This window comes from Lutra lutra, chromosome 18 (assembly GCF_902655055.1).
Source record: "Lutra lutra chromosome 18, mLutLut1.2, whole genome shotgun sequence".
Classification (NCBI taxonomy): domain Eukaryota; kingdom Metazoa; phylum Chordata; class Mammalia; order Carnivora; family Mustelidae; genus Lutra; species Lutra lutra.
The window spans coordinates 19,672,839-19,697,192 of NC_062295.1; the positions used below are offsets into that span (position 1 = coordinate 19,672,839).

General features: G+C 45.8%; 2 protein-coding genes and 1 long non-coding RNA gene across 6 annotated transcripts; 2 read left to right on the top strand and 1 right to left on the bottom strand.

Moving 5' to 3' along the window:
• The first annotated feature begins 482 nt into the window (after window positions 1-482).
• Window positions 483-2,063, top strand: LOC125090287 (RNA-binding motif, single-stranded-interacting protein 1-like). Its single transcript, XM_047712854.1, is given in 2 exon segments — window positions 483-1,426; window positions 1,478-2,063. Coding segments are annotated over 2 exon segments (1,206 nt in total). The 5' UTR covers window positions 483-541; the 3' UTR covers window positions 1,799-2,063.
• A 16,432-nt stretch (window positions 2,064-18,495) lies between these two features.
• LOC125090312 (uncharacterized) lies at window positions 18,496-19,339 on the bottom strand. Its single transcript, XR_007124295.1, has 2 exons — window positions 18,898-19,339; window positions 18,496-18,691 (listed from the first exon to the last, which is right to left on the bottom strand). It is a non-coding gene; the product is annotated as an uncharacterized LOC125090312 (long non-coding RNA).
• A 17-nt stretch (window positions 19,340-19,356) lies between these two features.
• On the top strand, window positions 19,357-24,128 carry LOC125090298 (uncharacterized). Of its 4 annotated transcripts, XM_047712869.1 has the most exons (6): window positions 19,357-19,523; window positions 22,061-22,134; window positions 22,269-22,504; window positions 22,691-22,752; window positions 23,154-23,237; window positions 23,800-24,128. In XM_047712869.1, exons 1-6 carry the CDS (start codon window positions 19,475-19,477, stop codon window positions 24,048-24,050), a joined length of 756 nt encoding a protein of 251 aa, XP_047568825.1. In that variant the 5' UTR covers window positions 19,357-19,474; the 3' UTR covers window positions 24,051-24,128. The 4 variants fall into 4 exon arrangements, 2 of the variants coding, with proteins under 2 accessions (XP_047568825.1, XP_047568826.1); XM_047712870.1 differs by lacking the exon at window positions 22,269-22,504 and having other exon boundaries at window positions 22,061-22,144; XR_007124281.1 differs by lacking the exons at window positions 22,691-22,752; window positions 23,154-23,237; window positions 23,800-24,128 and having other exon boundaries at window positions 19,373-19,523; window positions 21,798-22,144.
• The last annotated feature ends 226 nt before the right edge of the window (window positions 24,129-24,354 follow it).

Consider the following 24,354-nt stretch of genomic DNA (forward strand, 5'->3'; position numbering starts at 1 on the left):
CCCCCATTTTATGGTTTTAATGTAACATGTTAGATTTTAAAATTTTGTATCTCAACTATTATTACAGTTTTTACTACTTCTGCTTTTTAGTTAGTATACTGGCTTTTTTTTTTTTTTTAAGGTGGTATCTGCTGTTTATTTTCATTAAAACTGACATTTAAGAAAAGTGTATGCAGCTCGAGGCGGTGGTTGAGGACGCGGTAGGTGGGGACGCGGCGGTAAGTGGGGACGCGGCGGCGCTGCTCCTCCGCTGTCGCGGGGAAGGCCCGAGGCGCCGCCAGCTCCTTGCGCGAGCTCTTGTCCATGGCACGCAGGGCGGCGGCCGCCCGAGCTGCCCGAGTCTCGCCCGCCGCCGCCACCGTCGCACCGCACTTGTAGGCGAGTCCGGAGGTCGGGGGCGGAGGAGAAGTCAGCCCCGAGCTGCAGCAGAACTCCCGAGAGGGAGTTCCCAGAGCACCGCCGCGCAGGCCGGCCCCTCCTGCACACTCCCCCTCGAAGCGAGGCTGCCCTGCACCCGCGCCCACCGCCCGCGCCCGCCGCGATGATCTTCCCCAGCAGCAGCGGCAACCCCGGGGGCAGCAGCAACCGCAGGACGCCCTCTCGCAAGCAGCAGTCTCTGGTCCCAGCGCACCCCAGGGCCCCTCCCAGCCCCAGCACCACCAGCAGTAATAACGACAGCAGCAGCAGTAGCAACTCAGGATGGGACCAGCTGAGCAAAACGAACCTCTGTATCCGAGGGCTGCCTCCCAACAGCACAGACCAGGACCTGGTGAAGCTGTGTCAGCCATATGGGAAGATCGTCTCCACGCAGGCAATTTTGGATAAGACAACAAACAAATGCAAAGGTTATGGTTTTGTCGACTTTGACAGTCCTGCAGCAGCCCAGAAAGCTGTGTCTGCCTTGAAGGCTAGTGGGGTTCAAGCTCAAATGGCAAAGCAACAGGAACAAGATCCTACTAACCTGTACATTTCTAATCTGCCACTGTCCATGGATGAGCAAGAACTTGAAAATATGCTCAAACCATTTGGACAGGTTATTTCTACAAGGATACTGCGGGATTCCAGTGGCACCAGTTGAGGTGTTGGCTTTGCTGGGATGGAATCAACAGAGAAGTGTGAAGCCGTCATTGGTCATTTTAATGGAAAATTCATTAAGACACCACCTGGAGTTTCTGCTCCTACAGAACCTTTGTTGTGTAAGTTTGCGGACAGAGGACAGAAGAAGAGGCAGAACCCAAACAAATACATCCCTAATGGAAGACCATGGCATCCAGGAGGAGAGGCTGGAATGACACTTACTTATGACCCAACCACAGCTGCTCTACAGAACGGATTTTATCCTTCACCATACAGTATTGCTACAAACCGAATGATCACTCAAACTTCTCTTACATCCTATATTGCATCTCCTGTATCTGCCTACCAGGTGGCAAAGGAAACAAGAGAGAACAGGTATCGGGGCTGCTCTGCTATCAAGGTGCAAAGTCCTTCTTGGATGCAACCTCAACCCTATATCCTACAGCACCCCGGGGCTGTGTTAACTCCCTGGATGGAGCACACCATGTCACTACAGCCCGCGTCTATGATCAGCCCTCTGGCCCAGCAGATGAGTCATCTGTCACTAGGCAGCACCGGAACATACATGCCTGCGACATCCGCTGTGCAAGGGGCTTATTTGCCACAGTACACACACGTGCAGACCAGAGCCTTTCCCGTTGAGGAAGCAGGTGGACAGCAGCAGGTGGCTGTCGAGACGTCTAATGACCATTCACCATATTCCTTTCAACCTAGTAAGTAACTGTGAGATGTACAGAAGGGCGTTCTTACATGAAGAAGGGTGTGAAGGCTGAACAATCATGGATTTTTCTGATCAATTGTGCTTTAGGAAATTATTGACAGTTTTGCACAGGTTCTTGAAAACGTTCTTTATAATGAAATCAACTACAACTATTTTTGCTCTAAGTTCTATAAGGTGCATAAAACCCTTAAATTCGTCTAGTAGCTGTTTCCCTGAACAGGTTTATTTTAGTAAAACAAATAAACAAACAAACACACACAAAAAAAGATTTTTTTCAAATGTTACGATGCAAAACAAAAAGAAAAAAGATAAAAAAGTAAGAAAAAAGAAAAGAAAAAGAAAACTTCAATTTTCTGGGTATGCACAAAGACCATGAAGACTTATCCAAGTGCATGACCAGATTTTTGTGGGTTTTGTCCATTTTGTGTTTATTTGCGTTTCCTTCAGCTGTATGCAGTGGGCTCTGACGTTTAAGTAGTCCGACTTCCCCCATGGTGTTCCGTGCTTGCGAGTGTGAGTGTCGCTGTATCCAGTGTTGCCCTCCGCGTCTCTCTTCTTAGCTTTTCCGTTTTTCTTTCAACGTAGTGTGAAGTGTCTTCCCCTTCTCTATGAATTCCAATTTGCCTTACCTCCTTTGATGCTGTAGCTGTTTCAGTAAAAGTTAGTTCAAACTAATGATGTAGAACGCTTTGACCAAATGAGCTGGTCTGTTATGCCTTGTAAAACAGCAGCATAGGGCTTTTAAAAGGTAGTCCATAAAAGTTGCTGGAATTTTGGCTTTTTTAAATATGTAGTAGGTGTTTTTAATGATTTTTCACATAATGTGTAAGGTAGTGAAATGCAAGAAGGGAAAACTGTTTTGTGTGAAACACATTTTTTGACTGAGGAACTTTTAATAGGGTAACTTGTTTGTAAGGCTGTTCGCCAACAGTTTCCTCTGATAGTTTGACCGATTTAGGGTATCTGCTGTATGATGCAATGTAAAATCTTTTTTGCCTTTTTTTCAGGGAAAAAAAAAAAACTAACTCCATGTTCTAAATTTAGTGTAGGTAGCGTTGGGGTTGGGGGTGGGGAGGGGGGTGGGGCGGGAGTCACCGGATGTTTTGTCCTTCCTTTATACTAATGCTAGTGCTTTAGACTGAGAACTACACCTGAGATCTGGCAAACCGGAAAACGTTGCTATTGCAACTAAATGGCAAAAGCTAAAAGTAAGGATTTTATCTTCAAACATAAGCTGAGGTAGGAATAGAAGCAAAATGATTGGCTCCTAGCTCTCTCTATTACATAAATTTGAGAAATCAAAATTACTTGGCACTTTTAAAGGTAACTTCACCAAAGACCGAAGGGCCAGTAACCAGTAGCTCCACCTTCTCTCAGCGTCATATCTTCTGTGCTCTTTATTTTTGCCGGACCAGTTTGCGGTTAGGAGAATGTGCCTTTTTTGTACCTTTGCATTTAGGTTTTATAATTTTAATTCATGTATGGACACACACCAACAAACAAAAAAGCAAGAAGGAAGATTTGGATCCAAGCAGTGCCACACTTTACATCATCACTACAAGTGTTAAGTGTAAAGAGAAACCAATTTTGAAACTGTGAAATTCCTGATTCATCAATACACAGTTATTTCTTCTGTAGTACTTAGAAGATAATTCACTGTTATTGAAGCTCTTTTATTAAGACAATTGCATACGTTTGAAAAGCAGTGGTAAATTAAGTTGTCTTCCAAAACTGTGTACTTCTCTGGACAACTGTGTGTGATCAGTTATCTACCTCAGAGTCTGTTTTCTTTTGTGCTGGGACAGGTTGCTGGCCCTCCCTGTTTCCACAGACCAAATCCTCCTAGCTCAGGAGCTAGGGCTAAGCAGTTTTTTCTTTCCAGTATTTTTTAGTTCTTAAATTTTATGCTTGTATTTGATTATAGATGTCAGTGACATTTCATAGTTTCAGAAGTCCTTGCTGCTCTGAGAAGTGTAGATTCTAGTGAAGAGTACATAGTCCTAAGAGAAATGTGTTTTGTTTTTGTTTCCTTTTTTATTTTTTTATTTTTTAAAGATTTTATTTATTTATTTGACAGAGAGAGATCACAAGCAGGCAGAGAGGCAGGTAGAGAGAGAGGAGGAAGCAGGCTCCCTGCTGAGCAGAGAGCCCGATGTGGGGCTCGATCCCAGGACCCTGAGATCATGACCTGAGCCGAAGGCAGCGGCCTAACCCACTGAGCCACCCAGGCGCCCTTGTTTCCTTTTTTAAAGTTGTGGTATTATTGGTTCTATGCTCCCTGGAATATTACTGCTTTGTGAAAGTCCAGAGCGAATGCAGCGCCCTCCTTGGACCTAGTACATTTATAAACCTGGGTCTCTCACTACTTGATATTTTTGCATTAGTTAAGACAGAAATCTGATAGCTCGGTTAGAGGGGAGGGGAAATCTGCTGCTAGATATGTCTGAATTAAGTGCCATACTCGTCTGGGTAAGATTTGGGAAACATAACCTCTGTACATAAAATAAAAAATAAAAAATAAAAAAAATCAGTTAAACATCACATAGTAGACAGCCATTACATTATAAAAAAAATTAATTTATGAAGAAAGACCTTTTGTACAGATTGGAAGAAAAGATTTTCATAGAGATATCTATATGATCAAGAGAGTTACTTTTTTATTTTTGTTTTACTAGTGCCACAAACTTGCCAGTGGTAACTTATTTATCCAATTCAAGATAACTCTGTAGTTTTCCTTCCTAGGACTTGTTGTTAAACGCCAAAAGACATTTTTGAACTGTACATTTGATCAGATTGTTAGCTTTTTCTGTTTTATTTCTTTGAATAAAAAACATCTGAAATTTAAAAAAAAGTGTATGCATCCATTTAATATTCAGTTGATAAATTTTTGTGAATGCCTCTTATGTACAAAGTTGGATTTAAACTAATGAACTGGTTAACGCTGATGTTACAAAGTCCTTTTAAATATTATTATTCAAAATAAATCTTGCTTTCTGTGGTACACACAGATGTGCTTTCAAATTAAGTTTCTCAATTTCCAGAATGCCTCCTTTAAAACAGAAGGGAACGAATAAAACAGAAGGGAACACGTACTGACAATGCTGTTTTTTAATGCCTAACCATTTCAAAATCCACTGGAATATCCACTATCTTATCTTGTATGTACCTTTATGAGACATTTTTTTACTGTCACACTTTTTTTCCTTTAAAAAAAAAAAAAAGGGGGACGCCTGGGTGGCTCAGTTGGTTAAGCAGCTGCCTTCGGCTCAGGTCATGATCCCAGCGTCCTGGGATCGAGTCCCGCATCGGGCTCCTTGCTCGTCGGGGAACCTGCTTTCCCTCTGCCTCTGCCTGCCATTCTGTCTGCCTGTGCTCGCTCTCTCTCCCTCGCTCTCTCTGACAAATGAATAAATAAAATCTTAAAAAAAAAAAAAGATTTTTTTTTTATTTATTTGAGAAAGAGAGCGCACAAATCAGGGGCCGGGGCAGTGGGAGAGGGAGAAGCAGAGCCCCTGGCATGGAGCTCGGTCCTAGAACCCGAGGTAATGACCTGAGTCAAAGGCAGATGAGCTTATAACCAACTGAGCTACCCAGGTGCTGCTCCTCATAGGTCTTTTTCTCACAGTGTTTTTTTTGACTTGAAGAAGTGCCTTTACCTATTCTTGTAGAGCTGGCTCTTTTAGTTGTGATGAACTCCTCAGCTTTTGTTTGTCAGGACAGCCTTTTACCTCTCCTTCAATTCTGAAAGTAAACTTTTTAAAAGAGATTTTATATCTTTAAGTAATTGCCACACCCACTGTGGGGCTCGAACTTACAATCCTGAGATCAAAAGTCACTTGCTCTGGGGCACCTGGGTGGCTTAGTCGTTAAGCGCCTGCCTTCAGCTGGGGTCATGATCCCAGGGTCCTGGGATTGAGCCCCACATTGGGCTTCCTGCTCCACAGGAAGCCTGCTTCTCCCTCTCCCACTCCCCCTGCTTGTGCTCCCTCTCTCACTGTGTCTCTCTGTCAAATAAATAAATAAAATATTACCAAAAAAAAGTCACTTGCTCTATTGACTGAGCCAACTAGAAAACCCCTTGCCCTTCAGTTCTGAATGGTAACTTTGTGGGGAAAATATTCCTCTTTTTTTTTTTTCCATTTTATTTTATTTATTTTCAGTGTTCCAGAAAGTGGGGAGAATATTCCTTTTGGAAGTTTTTCCCCATCAGTGCTTTGAGTATACTATGGATCTCCCTTTTGGTATGCAAAGATTCTGCGAGAAATGTGATAATAGTCTTATGGAGGTTCCCTTGTATATAACAGATTGTTGTTTTTACTGCTTTTAGTATTCTCTGTTGTGTGGTTTCTCTCTGGACATTTTAATTGTAATGTGTTGTGGTGTGGGTCTCTGTTGGATTTAATCTTTTGAAACTCTGGGCTTTCTGGATCTGGGTATTTGTTTTCTTCCACAGGTTGGGAAGTTTTTAGCTGTTTCTTTTTTTTTCTTTTTTCTTTTGTTTTTTTAAGATTTGTATTTATTTCTTGGAGAGGGAGAGATCACAAGTAGGCAGAGAGACAGGCAGAAAGAGAGGGGGAACCAGGCTCCCTGCTGAGCAGAGAGCCTGACTCGGGGCTCAATCCCAGGACCCCGGGATCATGACCCGAGCCGAAGGCAGAGGCCCAACCCACTGAGCCACCCAGGTGCCCCTAGCTATTTCTTAATATAAATGTTCTGGCCCTTTCTCTCTTTTCTTTCTGGAAAGCAAGAAATGTGAATGTTATTCTACCTAATGTTGTATAGGTCCCTTAAGCTAGCTAGCTTCCCATTTTAATTTTTTGTTCTGTTTTCGTGAACAAAACAAAGATTTTTTGTTTTTTATTTCTGCCTTGTCTTCCAGATCATGGATTGCTTCTTCAGCTTCATCTAGTCTGCTGTTGAACCCGTCTGCTGTAGTTTTCAGTTTGCTTATTGTATTCTTCAGATTTGGGGCTTTGGTATTTTCTTATATTTTCTGTCTCTCGCTGAAGTTTTTGCTGTGTTAATTAATTTTTCTCAGTTCAGTGAGCATCATTATGATCATTATTTTGGACTCTAAATCACGTAAATTACTTACCTCCATTTCACTAATGTTTTCCTCTGGTTTTTTATCGTGTTCTTCTGTTTGGAACATATTCCTGTGTATCCTCCCGTTGCCTGACTCTCCATGTTTGTGTCTGGTTGTTAAGCAAAACAGGTGTCTCTTCCAGGCAAGGAGTGACCTTGTGTAGGAGATGAACCTTATCCTTTAAACACACCTGCTCTAGCGCTTGTCTTTCTCTTTGGTCTTTGTAATTGTCTAGGCAGCCTGATTTATTCTTCCTGGGTCCAGCTGTTGAGGAAGTGCCAAGATCTGAGAGTATTGCAGAGGAAGGGATCTCATTCTTCCACTAGTTTCCGGCTAATTAGAAGCTAGACCTGTAGGCAGCAGCTTTTAATTTATCAGAGAGATATACAGTCCAGTGGGATGGCATTCACAAATCATGCTGTACTCCATCCAGACCAGGCAATCTGGATGTGTCCCCTTGGTGACAGTTGCCAAATCAGGGCTGCTAGAGAGTATGAGCTCTTGTGGGAGATACTGGCAAGCTGTAGCAAGGCTGAGGGAGAATGCAAAGGTGGCATCCACTGGCCTACATTCTCTGAGAGCACATTTGCAGCCTCTTTGTGAGTGGTAATTGTGAGTCATTCTCTTTAGGCCGAAGCTTCAGTACAAGTAAATAGACCTCTGCGTATAGAGACTGAAGCTATGTTTTGTTCTGCAGTGTCTGCACTGCCCTGTGGGTGGTACAGTGCTAAGAACTGTGTCTCTGATAGTTTCAGACCCATCGAGGCCAGAAGCACAATCCTTCCTGACCATGAAGGCAAGGCATTAAAGGGCATATCCTGTGTGGACTGTGCACAACCGCTGTCTTTGGCAGGGTGGTGAGGGTCACGTGGGAGCAGAGTGCACTTACAAATGGTAGCAGGTTAGAGGGAGGAGAATGCAAATATGGCTCCTGTGGGAATTGGTGCTAGCAAGGTATGAGGACTGTGCAAAAATGGTGCCTGTCACTGCCTCTGTCCCTAAAGGGAGTTCTAACAGGCTCCTGCTCCTCTGGCAGGTGCTTTACTATTAGCAAGTGAATCTTCAGTTGTGCTCTAGGAGCTTTTCAAACTGCCCCTCTTGTGCTGGCCCCCAGGGCCAGTGAGTCCTTGTGTGAGCCCTTTAATAGTGAATTCTCTGTTCCCTACAACCCCTATGGTCTTCTTGGATATAAGTAAGCCTCATTGGTTTCAAAGGACATTTGGGGGGCTTATCTCTGGTGGAGGTCTCAAGAGTTGAGGTGCTTGATGTGGATCACAAATGCCTCGTTTCTCACAGAGAAACTCTGTTAGAGCCTTCCTGATTGTATTTTGTCATGCTCAAGGTCGGATTTTTGAGGAGACTCTGCCAAGCCTTCAGGTCTTGATGTAGCCCTTTTATCCTTTGTTGTGGAGGAGCTATTCAGCCAGTTTTGGGATCTTTTTCAGGGGTGACTTTTTATGTAGATGGATATTTTTTGTGTCTGTGGGAGGAGGTGAGTTCAGATCTCCCCACACGGCCATCTTGAACCACCTCCAATGTTGTTTTTAAAATATTTGGTAGAATTCACCAGTGAAGCCATCTAGGCCAAGCTTTTCTTTGTTTGGAAGTTTTTGATTATCGATGTTCCTGCGGCAGGCATGTTGAGGTTTTTTTCTTCTTGAGATAGTTTTGGTAATTTCTGTTTCTACTCATTTGTCCCCTTCATTTAGATTATTTAGTTTGTAAACGTATAATCATTCATAGTGTTCTCTTACAGTTCTTTTATATTCCGGGAGAACGGTAGTACAGTAGTTCTTTGTCCCTTCTTATCCATGGGGATGCATTCCTAGACCTCCCGTGGCTGCCTGAAATTGCAGGTAATTCCCAACCCTGCATATGGTGTGTTTTTTCTCATACATACCGAGCTGAGATATTCCTAGTTCATAAATCAGACCCAGTAAGAGATTAACAACACTAAATGCAAAATAAGGCAATTACAGCAATTTACGCTAATGAAAGGTATGAGAATGTGGACTTTCAGAATATATTATTGTACTATGCTCACCCTTTGTCTTGTGATGACGTGAAATGATAAAATGCCTGTGTGAGGGGCGCCTGGGTGGCTCAGTGGGTTAAGCCTCTGCCTTCGGCTCAGGTCATGGTCTCAGGGTCCTGGGATCGAGCCCCACATCGGGCTCTGTGCTCAGCAGGGAGTCTGCTTCCCTTCTTCTCTCTCTCTCTGCCTGCCTCTCTGCCTACTTGTGATCTCTGTCTGTCAAATAACTAAATAAAATCTTTAAAAAAATGCCTGTGTGATGAGACGAAGTAAGGTGAATGACATCGGTGTAATGATGTAGCATTAGCTATTATTTATCCTCTGATAAGTCAGAAGGAGGATCACCTGCTTTTGGACCATGGTTCACCCCAGGTAATTGAAAGAGCAGAAAGCAATGAGGATATGCAGGCTGGGGAACTATTGTCATGTCCTTACTTTTCATTTCTGATCTTATTTAATCACACTTTGTCTGCTGTTTTCATAGTCTAGGTAAGGATTTGTTAATTTAAAAAAACCTAATTTTTAGTTTCCTTGATTCTTATTTTTCTATTCTCTGTTAAACTTTCTTTAGTTTTTATTATGTCCTTTTTTATGCTGGCTCTGGGCTTAGTTTGCTCTTTTTCTAGTTGCTTTAAAGTTAGACTGTTGATTTGAGATCGTTCTTCATTTTTAATGTAGACATTCATAGCTATAAATTATTTTCTGAGTACTGCTTTTGTTGCATCCTAATGTTTTGGTAACGTTTGTATTTTCATTTTCATTAGCCTCAAGTTGTTTTCTAATTTTCCCTGTGATTTATTCTTTGAATTATTTTTTATTTAAAAGTGGATTCTTGTTGGTAATTTTTCCAATTTTTCTTCTGTTATTTCTAGTTTCATTCCATTGTGGTAGGAGAAAATACCTTGTAGGTTTCAGTGAATTTAAATTTCTTGAGAATTGTTTTGTTGCTTAACATATAGTCTATCCTCTAGAATGTTCTATGTATACTTGAGAAGAGTGTGTGTTTTGCTTCTGTTGGGTGGGATGTTGTGTACATATCTGTTATATCTAGATGATTTATAGTATTCGGGTCTTTGATTTCCTTGTTGATCTTCTGTCTGGATGCCCCAGCCATTGCTGAGAGTGGGCCTTTTGAACCTCCAAGTATTATTCTTCAACTGTCTGTTTCTCCTTTCAGTTCTCATTGTTTGCATTTGTATTTTGGGGCTTTTTGCTTGCTTATAATCGTTATTTTCTTGTTGAATTAATCCTTTCGTCAATATCCAGTGTCTGTCTTTTGTCACACTGTTTTGGCTTAAAATGCATTTTGTTCGCTGTTAGCATTGAGATGCCAGTTCTCTTTTGGTTGCTCTTTTGGTTACTCTTTGCATGAAAGATATTTTTTCATGTTTATTTTTAAACTCTTTGTGTCTTTGGGTCTATAATAAATTCCATATAAGGAGCATATTATGGGATCATATTTTAAAATCAGTTTTGGCAGTCTGTGTCTTGATTGATGCATTTAAGCCATTTACATTTACAGTGTTTACTGGGAAGAACTACTTCCCCTTTGCTCTTTGTGTGTGGTCACCGAAGCCTCTGACCACTTTGTGGTCAGGCAGTGACCTGATCGTTCCTTGAATGCGTGGATCCGGCAAAGAAAGGGGAAAAAAAGTCCTAAATTTCCTGGACAGATGTTGCCCAGGAAGCCACTTTAACCCAACGTAATAGAAATAGTGGCTGGTCTCTGAACTGCCCACAGTTCTCTGCCAGGTGATCAAAACACATAACGCCGTGTTTGGGGAGAGATTACGTCCCTCTTGTCCACCCTGGCACCAGTAAGCTTCAGCAGGAACGTAAGCTGCCGCACGTACGGGTTTTTGCCTCCGTGCTGGTAGATGGGGGAGTGGTGCTCCTACACGAAAGGCAGAAATTCAGCAAAGTTTTCCAGCCTCTTTCTTCGTTAAGCACTCTGTGTTATTGCGGTTGTTTGACTAGACTGCGGAGTTCTGAAATAATTGATTGGAATAGTTCTTGCCAGCTTAATACTGTTTCAGCAGGACTGATTCTTAGAGCTTCTTTCTCTGTCATTTTCTTTGACCTTGGTCTTTTCTTTATATGCAGTTGACCTTTGAGCAGTAGATGTCTGAACTGTGCAGTACACTTACATATGAATTTCTCTGTAACTACAAAACAGTTCTGTAAATGTGTTAACTGTGACTTTGTAAGTATGAGTTTTAATATTTTCTTTTTTCTAGCTTTTACTATAAGAATACAGTATACAATAAAACAGCATAAAAATATGTATTAGTTGACTCTCTCTGTTATCGGTAAAGCTTCTCATCAGTTGTAGGCTGTTAGTAGTTAAGTTTTGGGGGAGTTAAAGTTATATGGGGATGGTTGGCTATACTGGTAGGTGCCCCAACCCCCATGTTGAGGGATCAGCTGTATTGACATTTTATTTGAACAATTTGCTGGCCAAAGTCTGTGAATGAATCTATTCGAAGTGAATTTTAAGTTTAATTTTAGGTGAACATATAACTGAATTTATAAAGTTATATTTGCTGATTTAACTTAACATTTAACTTAATATTGGCCAATATCGGTTGGAAATAATTTTAACTATTAGTGATTTTTATTTTCAATAAATGTAAAAGAATAGCCACATTAAGTTTGAATCAACAATTAAAATCTACCTTGGATAGTAAAATTATGAGGGTAAGGAAATGGTCCTTCATATTTTATGATGTTAACAGACTTCACTTGAAGTTTCAATGGGTAAAACGAATGGATTTGTAAAGCGATGAAAGCTACTTAGTCTTGAGCTCCTGCTGTATTCTTAGAACACCAAAAGATGCAGTTAGGTAATCTGTTTTTATCCTTCTATCATCCCCACCAAGTAGGTCCTTTATCTTTCTGGTTGAGAAAGTAGATGCTTAGGGAAGTTAAGTGTATTTTTTTGGTGGGGGAGAGGGGTGGGAGCAGCATACCAGGTGTTAAGTCATAGAGGTAGGAAACAAGTTCAGGTGTTTCTGGCTTTTTGTACTTGACTGAGCTGTTTTTGATAATAGCATATAACGACTTTTAGGACTTCTCAGAAATGCTAGAATAAGAACTATTTATTGTGTGTAGGACAGTTTTCCTATAATGAAATATTAGGTACTGATGTTTTCACTGAAGTAGTGATTCTTTATTGCTAAGTATTTTGGTTTTTGGTTTGTGGTTTTTGGTGTTTTGTTTTGTTTTTACACAGTTGACTTTTGAACAACATAGGTTTGAACTGCATAGGTACATTTCTATACTGTTTTTTTCCCCAATACAGATCCTGGAAAAATGTTTAGAGATTTGCAACAATTTAAAAAAAAAATTTGTTCTCAAACCACGAGCCTAGAATTATTGAAAAAGCTAAGCAAAGATACGACATACCTTGAGAAAGGTCTGTCATGAATGCATAAAGTATACATAGATACCCATCTATTTTATCGTTTGCTACCATAAAATATTCACAGATCTATTACAAAAAGTTAAAATCTGTCAAAATTTGTGTATACAAATACTTACAGACCATACTTGGTGCCATTTGCAGGCAAGAGAAATGTAAAGAAACATAAAAAGGGAGTATTAAGTCATAACTGCATAAAATGAACTGTGGTCCAAGAGAGTACTATTGTAGTAATTTCCTAATGCCCTCGTGTTGCTACTGTGGTGAACTCAAGTGTTGTATCTACTTAACTTAAAACAGCGGGTGACATTAATCATTTCTGCGTGATCAGTTCATCTTTCCAGTGAATTGCAGTAACAAGTGATCTTTTGAGGTCCTCATGTGTTTCTCATTGTGTTTAGTGCAATGCTGTAAACTTTGAATAACACCATGGGACCCATAGGAAGTGCTCCCAAGAAGCAGAGAAGAGTCATCGTGTTACAAAAAATTCTTGAATTGCTTGATGTGTACTGTGGATTGAGGTCTGCAGCTGGGTTGCCCACCACTTCAATATAAATGATTCTAGCATAAGGGCCATTGTTTCTTAAAAAAGAAAAAAGGAAATTGCTGAAGTTGTCGTTGTAGTTAACACCAGCAGGCATGAAAACCTTTCACTTTTTGCAATTTTCGTATTGAAAATGCAGCTTTTATGAGGGTGTGTGATTGCTGTAAGGATGGTATACCAATATAGACTCTAATATGACTTAAGAAAAAGCGAAGTCATGACATCCTTAAGCAAAAGGAAGGTAAAGGCTCTGACGTTGGAGAATTTAATACCAGCAAAGGATGGTTTGATAATTTTAGAAAGTGATTTGCTTTAAAAAATGTCAAGACAATAGGAGAAGCAGCTTCTGTTGACCAAGAGACAGCAAACAAGTTTCAGATGCATTAAAAACATCATTGAGGAAAAGGGATATCTGCCTGAATAGGTTTGTTTTTTGTATTTTTTTTTAAGATTTTATTTATTTATTTGACAGAGAGAGATCACAAGTAGGCAGAGAGGCAGGCAGAGAGAGAGGAAGGGAAGCAGGCTTCCCGCTGAGCAGCGAGCCCGATGCGGGGACTCGATCCCAGGACTCTGGGATCATGACCTGAGCCGAAGGCAGCGGCTTAACCCACTGAGCCACCCAGGCGCCCTTTGGTATTTTTTTTTTTTAAGATTTTATTTATTTGACAGAGATCACAAGTAGGCAGAGAGGCAGGCAGAGAGAGAGGAGGAAGCAGGCTCCCGGCAGAGCAGAGGGCCCGATGCTGGGCTTGATCCCACGACCCTGGAATCACGACTTGAGCAGAAGGCAGAGGCCTTAATCCACTGAGCCACCCAGGCACCCCCTGAACAAGTTTTGAATGCAGAGAGAAATGCCAGCATACATATATATAATATTTATATTATATGTAAATTATCTATACAGGGGAAGGGGAAGGCTCAGGTGCAGTCCCCCAGGGCGATGCGGGGCGGGGCCAGGACAGAGGGGGGCGGGGATCCGCGCAGGGGGCGTCTCCGAGGGCCGACCCACCAACCGGCCCCTCTGGGACTCTGGCGGCGCCCCAGAGCTGGGCTCCAGTGTGTGGCTTGGCCCAGTCCTGGGCCGGGACCCCCTGTGCCTGGCGCGTGGTGGCGGCAGGGGACCGGAGCACGCCACCAAGAGAACAGCGAGCCCTCTTGTTTCCAGCCCGGACCCGACCCAGCGCAATCGCAGCGGGGGGAATGGGCGCATTCCCCTGCGGGGGTCTGGTTGGCCAGCTGCTGCTTCACCATGGCGACGGCAGCGGTTCCTAACTCTAACCGGTGGACTAGCGCCAGGCCGTGCCCCGCGGGGCGGACTCGGGCCTCTGCCGCGCCACACCTGGGCCACTCTGTGCAGAGCGGAGGACCCGCGGACCAGGCACCTCCACCGTCCTGCGCAACCGCCTGCCTGGTCTAGCCGCAGGGCATCGGGAGGCCACAGAGGCGCGGTGCAGGCGGCGGCCAGTGATCCGCCAAACCAAGGTGCGGGCGGAGCTGTCCCCGCAGGGCTGACGGGGCAAGGAGGGCCAGGACAGTCTGGAGTCTCTGGAGGCTGGAAATACCCAAAGTCTCCGTGAGGTCCGTTCTCTGCACTGGTGGAAAGATCTGTGAAATGCATGGAGGATCCTTTCTCCTAGCTGGATGGATGCGTGTGACTGTACTTTTCACCTCAATGAAAAAGATACTATTGCATGGTAAGCGCATGCAGCCGGACTATGTGTACTGCGATCCCAGGTAGGGGGAAGTGGAGGGCTAGGTGCATTTTCTGGCGGCAGGCTCCTGGGGGCAGTCAGGCAGGAGCATGCACTAGGGACCCCCCCCCCCCCCCCCCCCCCCCCCCCCGCCCAGGACAGCCAGCAAAGCATGGGAAGGAGGGCAAGCGCCCAGGCCTGGCGGGGAAGTTGCAGGAATGAGTGGCTAGGAAGGACACCAGTGGCCAGAGGACCTTGGCTGCTTGGAACTACCTGAGCAGCAGTGGCGTGCGGGAGCGCGCGCGAGGTGGGGGGAAGGGAGGAGCGCGCAGGCACTGCCTGGAAAGGGCAGTTGGCTTTGGATTCTTAGCCTCGCGCAGGCAGGGGTTCTGTGACACTTGGCGGGGTAGTCCGACTGGACTGGACGCTTTCTCACCGCGGACCAGGGCAGTTGTATGACCGCCAGATGTTCTCCTGGGCTGGTGGTCTTTGCTGTGGCCTAGGCCATTCCCTAGGGGCTGTGGACAGCAGCCAGACCTCTTTGACCAGAGACATCTCTGATACTGACAGACATGTGACTTTCCCTGGGGATGCCATGGATTTGGCTGATGTCATCTCATCCCAGACACAGATCAATAGACGCCTCCGTGAGATGGAAACACTGGAGGCTGAAGTGACTCATTGGAAGATGTGGTGCCCGTTTTCCACCCAGGGACCAAATACCATTGACCCAGAAACAGTGTGCAAACTGAAGAGCCACATCAGGGACCTAGAGCAGAAGCAGATGCGGGAGATGGACAAACATCAGCTGGAAGTGGCGGTGTTGAAAAATACCCACCGGCAGAAGCTAGCAGCCCTCACCGACCGGCACCGCACACAACTAATGGACTATCAACGGCAGGTGGAAGACCTGCAACACCAGGACGCTGCCAGGAACGTGAACCATGACCTTCTTGAGGAAAGGGAAACGGAGCTCAGAAGGTTGAAGGAACAACTTACACAAATGCAGCGGCTGAACGACAGTTTGAACAACGTTGCTTCGGATCTCCGAGCAGAAAAGCAGAAGTTGGTTGGCGAGCTCCAGGATGCAAGACACCAGCTGGAGGAATCTGTTCTGCGCAACAACGAAGATTCTCTGAAGAACAACATTGCTTTGAGGGCTTTGGAAATAGAGAAAGGACGGTTGGTGGCCAAGTTGTGTCGGGCCGAAAAGCAGGTGTTTGAAGAGAAGTCTGAGCAAAGTCTCCGAGAATGGTCACCGGTAGATAATGGTCATTTCATTCAACTCTGTCAAGATAAAGACCTGGAGATACTACACCTCCGAAAGAGGATCGAGCAGATGGACGCGGACCATCAGGAAACGAAGGAACTGCTGTCCTTTGCTTTGGAGGAGCAGAAGCAACTGACAGAATGTGTCCGAGAGCAGGACGAGTACATCAGAGAAATGAGAGAAAGGCCAGAGCTTCAGGAGGAGTTCGGTCAGTCGACCGAAACCTTAAGAAGCCATGACGTTTCACCCCCATCCGTGGAGGACAAAGACATGCGTCTCCCATCCATGACAGACCAACATCCTCATGTGGACGAAGACCTGGAGCGCCTAGCACAACAGAGTCGCGCTGTCCCTCTGGGTGACCCTAAAATCCTAGAGGAGATTGAAGATCTAGAGTGTGAAGTCTTTCAGCTCAACAGGGTAAAAGATGATCTCGAGGAGGAAATAAAGGAACAACAGAAGATCATTCACAACCAGCAGCAGGGGAAGAGAGCACTGCTGCAGTCCTTACGGGAGCAGAAGGAGAAAGTGGACCGTCTTCAACTCCGGCAGGAGGAGATGAACGCTGAACACGCTCAGCTCCTTGCAGCGAAAGACGAGATGATTCGGAATCTGCACGTCACGCTGGAAGAGCTGAGAGCCCAGTGGCCCGACAAAAGCCCACAAATCCCGAGAGAACCCTGTGAGGATGAGGAAGTGCGAGCAAGCCAGCCTCTCCCCAGAGAGAACGGAAGTGAAGAGCGTGATCCACCTAAAGCCGAAATTCAAAGATTAGTCCAAGGAATCAAAGAACAGGAACTGGAGATGAAGCTTCTCGCTGAACAGAACATCCGACTGACCGAGCAGGTGGATCGGCTGTCCAAAGAGGAGATCGGGAAGCTCACTCGGATTATCCAGCAAAAGGATATGGAGATTCAGCATCTTTCCAGCAGAATCTCCGAGGCTTCTGACAGCCAGAACAGGCACGTGGAACAACTTCAACGGCAATTGCAAGAGTGTGCTTTGAAAAGCGAACAGATCTTGGCCGTCCTAAATGAGAAGACGAGGGAGAATAGCAATCTGAGAAGGGACTATCACGAAATGACCCATCGACTTGCTGCCAAGGATGCAGACCTCCAGAGGATGCAAGAGGAAAATCAAAAACTGTCCACGAGAGTGGAAAGCAGCGGCCAGGAGGTGGCAAGAGCCCTAGAAGGGAAACTGAAGTCATTACAGGGATTATTGCATCAAACAAATGCTGATTGGAGGTGAAGGAGGACCAACTCCAAGAGTTCAAGAAACAGAATGAGGTGCAGCGGGAAATACTGGAGGACACACAGAAGAAACTCTTGACCTTAGTAAGTCAGGCCGAAGGAATGGTGGACAAAACCCTCCTAAGGGGACTCTTCGTGGGATCTTTGCAGGCAGCTGATGCGGAACGGCGGGAAGCGTTGAGGCTGATGGCAAGCGCGCTGGGGATCCGAGAGGACCAGCTGCGGCAGCTGCGCGGTCAAGAGCCCGCGGGTGTGCCCAGCGGGGCGACTGGGGGGCCCGGGTCCAGAAGCGCCCCCAACTCACCTGCGAAACCAAATCACCAAGCTGTGGCCAATCATTCCTTTTCAGAACTTTTTGTCCAGTTTCTAAAAGCGGAATCTCATTCAACTTTTCCACCGCCCAAACCCTCTGCTCATGACGTGATGCCCCCAGATTCAGGAGGAAGGGGAAAGCTGCCTAAGAAACAAGGCCCACCACGACTGAACGCTACCCTGGGATCCACACCCCGAAAAAACGATGTCAAGCCCCGCACCACAGCTGTGTCTCTTATTAACCCACCTGGACCGGAAATGGATGGATCGCAGCACCTTCTTCTAAATGCTGTCACTGATGCTTTACCCACGTACACGCCGCAAATACTGTCACCTGCCAAGAAGGGTGGAAAGGCGGCCAAAGACCTCTCAGAGAAATAGATGATTGTGAGCCAGAGTGACACCAGGCTTTGAAGATCCCAAGTCACTCTGTGTGTCTACCTTATCTGCTAACGTGCTTTTTCAAAATGTCAAATGTTCGCGGTTTTGCTTTCAGCTTAAGAAACATATTCTTTTATGACTTAACAAAAAGGGGTCTCTAATGACTGCAGAAGTATTCGCCAAAGTGAAAACACTGGTGACTTCTTTTTTTTTTTTTTAAGATCTTATTTACTTTTTTGACAGAAATTGAGGGCACACATACAGGGGGAGCATCAGAGGGAGAGAGAGAGGCAGGCTCCCCACGGAGCAGGCATCCTGACCTGTGACCTGATCCTAGGATCCCGAGATCACGACAGGAGCCAAAGACAGACAGTTAACAGACTGAGCCACCCAGATGCCACAGCAGTGGTGACTTTTGTAGGAGCGTCGACACTGCTGGGCTTTGGAGGCTGTGGTCAAAGGATTCTTTCAACAATGTTTGTAATGCTTTAAGGTTTTCACAAGGGCCAGGTGTCTATGTATACCTTATGTAGAGAACACGTCCACATGTTTCAGTGTTCCAGATGTATCAGATATACGAGCACGCAATCCTTGTATGGGAAACGAGGTGAATAGCAGGAAAGTGCAAGATGAATATAAGGTAAAAAAAAAAAATGTAAATTCACTTTTCCAGTTAAGTCTCATTTCTCTTCGTTTATTTATTATTTTCTAGTTTTTAGAAATCATTTCCTTTTCTGTTGTCTGCCAAAGCACGCTATGGGTAACCTGATTTCTCTCGGGCCTTATGTATGTTGGCCTGTTTAGGAGTATACTATTCTCTGACTTGCTGTCCACCCCCCCCCCCCCAATCACTCGGCCTTAGAGACCATTTGAAATGGGAATGAATCCCATCTTACTCTTTTTTTTTTAAAGATTTTATTTATTTATTTGACAGACAGAGATCACAAGTAGACAGAGAGGCAGGCAGAGAGAGAGAGGAGGAAGCAGGCTCCCCGCTGAGCAGAGAGCCCGATTCGGGACTCGATCCCAGGATCCCCAGATCATGACCTGAGCCGAAGGCAGCAGCTCAACCCACTGAGCCACCCAGGCGCCCCCCATCTTACTCTTTAATTGAAAACGCAGCAGCTTATGGTTCTACCCTAAATTATTTAAGTAGCCCCTCTGGATCATCCTTTAAGCAGTTTTTACCTGGAATGTCCATGGTCAACTCCCTTGTTCATTTCTTCAAAAGCCCCTTCAAATCTTCATTTGCTACATCATTGCACAGGCTGTCAGGGAACTGGAGCTTACTTGGGAAGAAACTGTGCCTGGTCCCTGTGCTAAGGAGGGCTTTTTGGCCAGGGGATCTGATCTGTGGGAGCAGAGTGGGAAGGGAACATGGAGTGAGGCCATTTGAGGCCCTCCAAAGTTGCCGGATGCCAAGACAACACTTCCTATTGAATCTTCTTCTCAGGCTTTCCATCACAATGGACTCTGATATATGGACATCCATTTCCTGCTGAGACTCTTAAGGCATAGGACAGGTGCTTCTCTAGGATGTGATGCTGTCATATAACCAGGAGGGAGATGTGGTCATCAAACCCAAAATGTGATAACTTCCATTGATGTTCACGCAGTTGATCCCAAGGGAATCGCTGGGTGGCCAAGGGGTAGAAGGAAGAGCTGACGTCCTCCAGCACCATGGAATCTGGCAGTGCACTGTGGACAGAACCCCCACCTCCACCTGCAGGTAGGATATTTAGACTTTGGCTTCAGCCCATAGCAGGAAGGCCTTGGTAACGATATTAAGCTGGTGGGGGTCCCATGACCCAGAGAATAATAGACAGCTGGACAGGAAGTCTCAGAGTCTGTGAGAGACTCTGTTTCTAGGAGAGCCCAGTGCATGGCCGGCAATTGCTGCTCTCATGGTCTCTAACCAGGGCCAAGTAGGGCTGTTTCTTGCATTGGGAGCCCATGGACAACTGTCAGATAGCATGGGTGGTCCAGGGACTCCAGGAAGGGGAGAGTAGGCTGCTAAAGCCTTTTGACCTGGGCACGAACAGGTGTTTTTTTCTCAAGCTTTTCTTTAGGTAGTTAAGGGAGAGCTATGTCTGGAAAAGGGGGTGAAAGGGAGAGGGAGAAGCAGGCTCCCCACCAAGCAGGGAACCCCCTGCCAGGCTCCATCTCAGGATCCCGAGATCAGGCCCTGAGACAAAGGCAGACACTTCACCAACTGAGCCACCCAGGCACCCCCAACAGGTCATTTTTACTTGCAGAGATCCTAGATGCTTTTGTTCAGGGGAGACCCTGCCCCCTCAGCGTGGGCTCGTTGACAAGTAACAGCTGAAATGGGCTTCCGTAAAATTTATAAACAAGGAATATGTTGCCTCCAGAACCCAGAAAGTACTGAAAGCTGTTGGACTTCTGTGTCCTTTTTTTCTTTTTAAGGATTTTATTTAGTGACTTGATAGAACACGAGAGAGAGATAGAGAGAGTACAAGGGACTGGCAGGGGCAGAGGGAGAGGGAGAAGCAGGCTTCCCGGCTGATCAGGGAGGCTGACGCAAGGCTTTGTTGCCAGGACCCTGAGATCAGGATCTGAGCCCAAGGCAGACACTTCACTGACAGAGCCACCCTTGTAGGCCCTTAACAAGTTTGTCAAATATCCTCACAGTAGGATCTCCTGAATGTGATGACCCATCTATGTTCCTGGAGAAAGATGAATGCAGTAAGATCCTGCCCACAAAGTTTGCCTGTGATAGCAGAGCGGTTTGGGTGCCCTGTGCATAACAAGGTAAGTCATGTTTCCTTCAAGGTCAAGGCACATGTGACTGAGAGGCTGTTGAAATAGGCACTGAACAGAACATATTGGCCAAATCTATCATGGCAAAATATTTGCCATCTTTAAATTTGTGGGGCTCCCTCATGGTTTTTTTAATGACTTTCTTTCTTTATTGGAAAGAGAAAGCAAGGGAAAAAGCTAGCAAAGGAGCGGGGGCAGGGGGTGGTGGTGGGGCCGGAAGGGCAGAGGGAGAGAAAATCCCAAGCGGACTCCACCCTGAGCACATAGCCCGACATGGGACCCGATCCTATGACCCTGAGATCCTGACCTGAGCCAAAAGCTCAACCCACTGAGCCCCCCAGGTGTCTCCGGTGTTTTAAGGGTACAGGGATTTATTTGATCAGGTAGGGTAAGACAGGCAGATATACAAGTAACTCTCACAACGCAAGAAGCATTTATGGACTCCCTGATCCCGAGAAAGGAGGTCCTGAGAGCCATGGAGGGCCACCCAGGGAAGCACCAGGGTCGGTCAGGAGCTGAGGGAGTGAAGGGACAGACAATTCGGGCAAGACCCTTTATTGTGGTTTCCATGGCAAGGGGCAGGTGAATCCGGGGAAGCACCTTTAAGACTGCCGAGTTTGTGTCATGTCAGTGGGTTCCGGGACACGGTGGTGTCTGTCTGGAGTCGTCTGTCCCTGCCCCTGGGGTGATCAGGGCAGGGGATAGTGGCCCAGAGTAAGAGTTTTTTACAAGAGGTGGTTGGGGTTAAAGGCTCCAAATTGGTTGCTTTACATGTGCAAGCTTTGCCGGTAGGCAAGCTGCTGACCATCTCTAGGAATTAAGTAAGCCTGCCAGGGACAGTCCCTCCAAAGTCAGCAAGGCCTGAGATGTCAAAGCATTAAATACAGAGGGTAGAATCTATGGTATTATACTTGCTATAAACAGAACTTGAATTAAGTCCACGAAGGTTAGTCTGCCGGTGCATCTTAGAACCAATGTTGTAGAGGCACAGAAGGCAATCGGCCTCCTTTTAATTTTGCCAATTAAATTATTTTAGTAAATTTTGGATTTCCTTTTTATTTTTTATTTTTTAGAGATTTTATGTATTCATTTGAGAGAGAGAGAGCGAGCGAGCAAGCAAGTGTGACAGAGCAGGACCCAGGGCGAGTAGCAGGGAGAGGTAGAGGGAGAAACAGACTGACTCCTTGCCCAGCAGGGAGCTTGACATGGGGCTCTATTTCAGGATCCTGGGATCAAGACCTGGACTGAAGTCAGATGACTAACCATATGAGCCACCCAGGTGCCCTTGTAAAAGTTGGATTTACAGTTGGGTCAAATTTTGAACCGTTGTTGAATTAGTCATTGGGGGGAGGGAGTCCCTACCTCCTGTATTCATTTTTCTCTCTTCCACTCCTCCTTTGCTTGGGTTTATGTATTCCTGGATGTACCTGTGGGGTGGGGGAGTGTCCTTTTGCCCTGCTGCTCGTTGTCTATGTTTTCTTCCAGAGAGTCTCAAATCAGCATCATCAGCCTTGGAGCTTCTGTCGTGGCGATGGTTGTATGGTTTCAAGTCTCCTGGCGTAAGTCAAGGTGGGAATTGATCCCCTCAGTGTGCCATTCTTCCATTTCCCTGGGGTCGGGGCCTCCGTCCTTTGCACGCACAACACAGAGGGTCACCCCCAGGGCTGTGCTTGGGGTGTGCTTTCCCCCATAGGATCTGGACATCAGCATCAAGCACAGGCCCAACACCCAGTCCCTGGAACTCAGGCACACCAGTCAGCATGTCCTTCGGTTGCCAGCCTCAGCGGGGAGCCTTGGAGACCGATGCAGGCCACATGCAGGTCACATAGGTGACACCTTCCCCCAAGATACAGTCCATTCTCATTCATTCTCACCTTGTTGGCAAGGATGGGACATTAGTTTGGAAATGGATGGCAACCTCCATGTGAGATAACAGAACACGAGCCAATACACAAGCTGGCCAGCGATGGCCAGTTCCCTCCCAGATCCTGACTGTCACCTCTGAAGCCAGTTAGTAATTGAAGGAGCAGGTCAAGGTGACCCCCATGTCCTCATTTAACATAGGGTCACCGTGTTTGTGATGCCACTTGTTTTAATCACCTTCTTTCTCCTCAGGTCCCCGATGAGAGAGAGAGACCTGCTCCAGACTTGTGGGGATGCCCTGACACCCGACACGTGTGACTGACAACAGTTTACTAGTCACATATACTCACACTTCAGGGGAGGAGCATACCGCACACCGTGTAGGACTGCACAGAGATCGCGCTTGAGAACAGAGAGAACCAGCAGGGCCTTGGAAGGTAGGTCTTGCTTGAAACAAGAGGCTGTGGGAAATCCTGGTTCTCTATGGAGGGTATGAGTGGCTTCCTTGAAGAATTGAGTGGGTTTCTAGGGAACTGAACACTGCTCCCCAGAAACCAATAGGCACTATGGCTAGTCCCTATGATGAGAAGGGTGTTTGGTTAAGAGAGCTCCCCTGTGAGGGAAGAGGGAGAGGAGAACGAACATGATACCATTTGAGTCCCTCCTTGATCTTCCAGGTGTCAAGACAGCCCTTAATACGGAATCTTAATTTCAGGCCTTATGCCACAAGAGGGTAGGACAAAGCAATTCATCTTAGAACTAATAGTGGAATTTCACAGTGAAACTGTGTACAGGATAAACACGTAAAAGTAAGTTGTATTGCTCTATGCTAGCAATGAATGTGGGGGCTCCGCAGTCAAACACACATTCACAATTGCTCGTACAAAGAAACTACTTCGGGATAAATCTGACAGTGCCAGTCCAGACATCACATGCTGAAAGCTACTCAGCACTGCTGTAGGAAGTCAAAGATATAAATAAATGGATAGATACACCATGTTCGTGATTTGGAAGACTAAGCATCGTCATGATGTCAATTCTCCCCAGACTGATAGATTTAATGTCATTTCTAACAAAATCCTGTCAGCTTCTTTTGTTTTTGTAGAGATAGACAAAAATATTCTAAAATGTATGTGGAAGGACAAAGGAATTAGAGTAGTTTCAAAAACGATTTTGAAAATACTAATTTGGGAACACAGTCTGTAGAGTTTCAGATCTTCGTAGTAGTTATACTAAGGAAGCCTGTGTGGTATTTGCAGAAGGACAGTCACATAGAAAGGTACAGAACAAAGAACCCAGAAATAGTCCCCACAAATATGCCCATCTGAGATCTGAAAAGGGTGCTAAGGTAATTCCATTCCAGATAGCTCGGTTTTGTACCGACTACAGCCATCTCAGGCTTGTGATGAACTCAGAGAGGCCAAACTCAGAACACAGCAACAGCAGAGAAGGAGGACGGTGGTGTGACCGAGGGCCTACCAGGTGGGAATGGGAGAGAGAGTGTGTGCCCAGGGTTGTGTGGGCGGGGCCCAAAGAGCTATCCAGTGATGCTTTGCGAAGGCCGAGGGAGCGGGGAACTGTCCAGTCTGTGGGTGGGCACAGGCGCCAGTGAGCGGGAAGGTTGTTAGGACGGCTGCCGGGCGGGTCACTGAGACACTTCAGTTGAGTCTGAGCAGAAGCACCTCCCGTTTTGCAGCCTTCTGTGAGGCTTGCTTCTTGTCTGGCGCCTCAGGATCCCACAACCTTGTCCCGGTGGGCGTAGCACCTCAGAACCTCCGGAGCCATGGCCGCTGGTCTGAGGACGCCCCTTTTCACCTCCTGTACTTCCTCCCCAGGGTCGACGCCGAGGACGAAGGAGTGAGCGGCCCTGGGTGAAGATGCTTCTCTGCCCGAGGTACCTGTAGGGCATGGTGTCG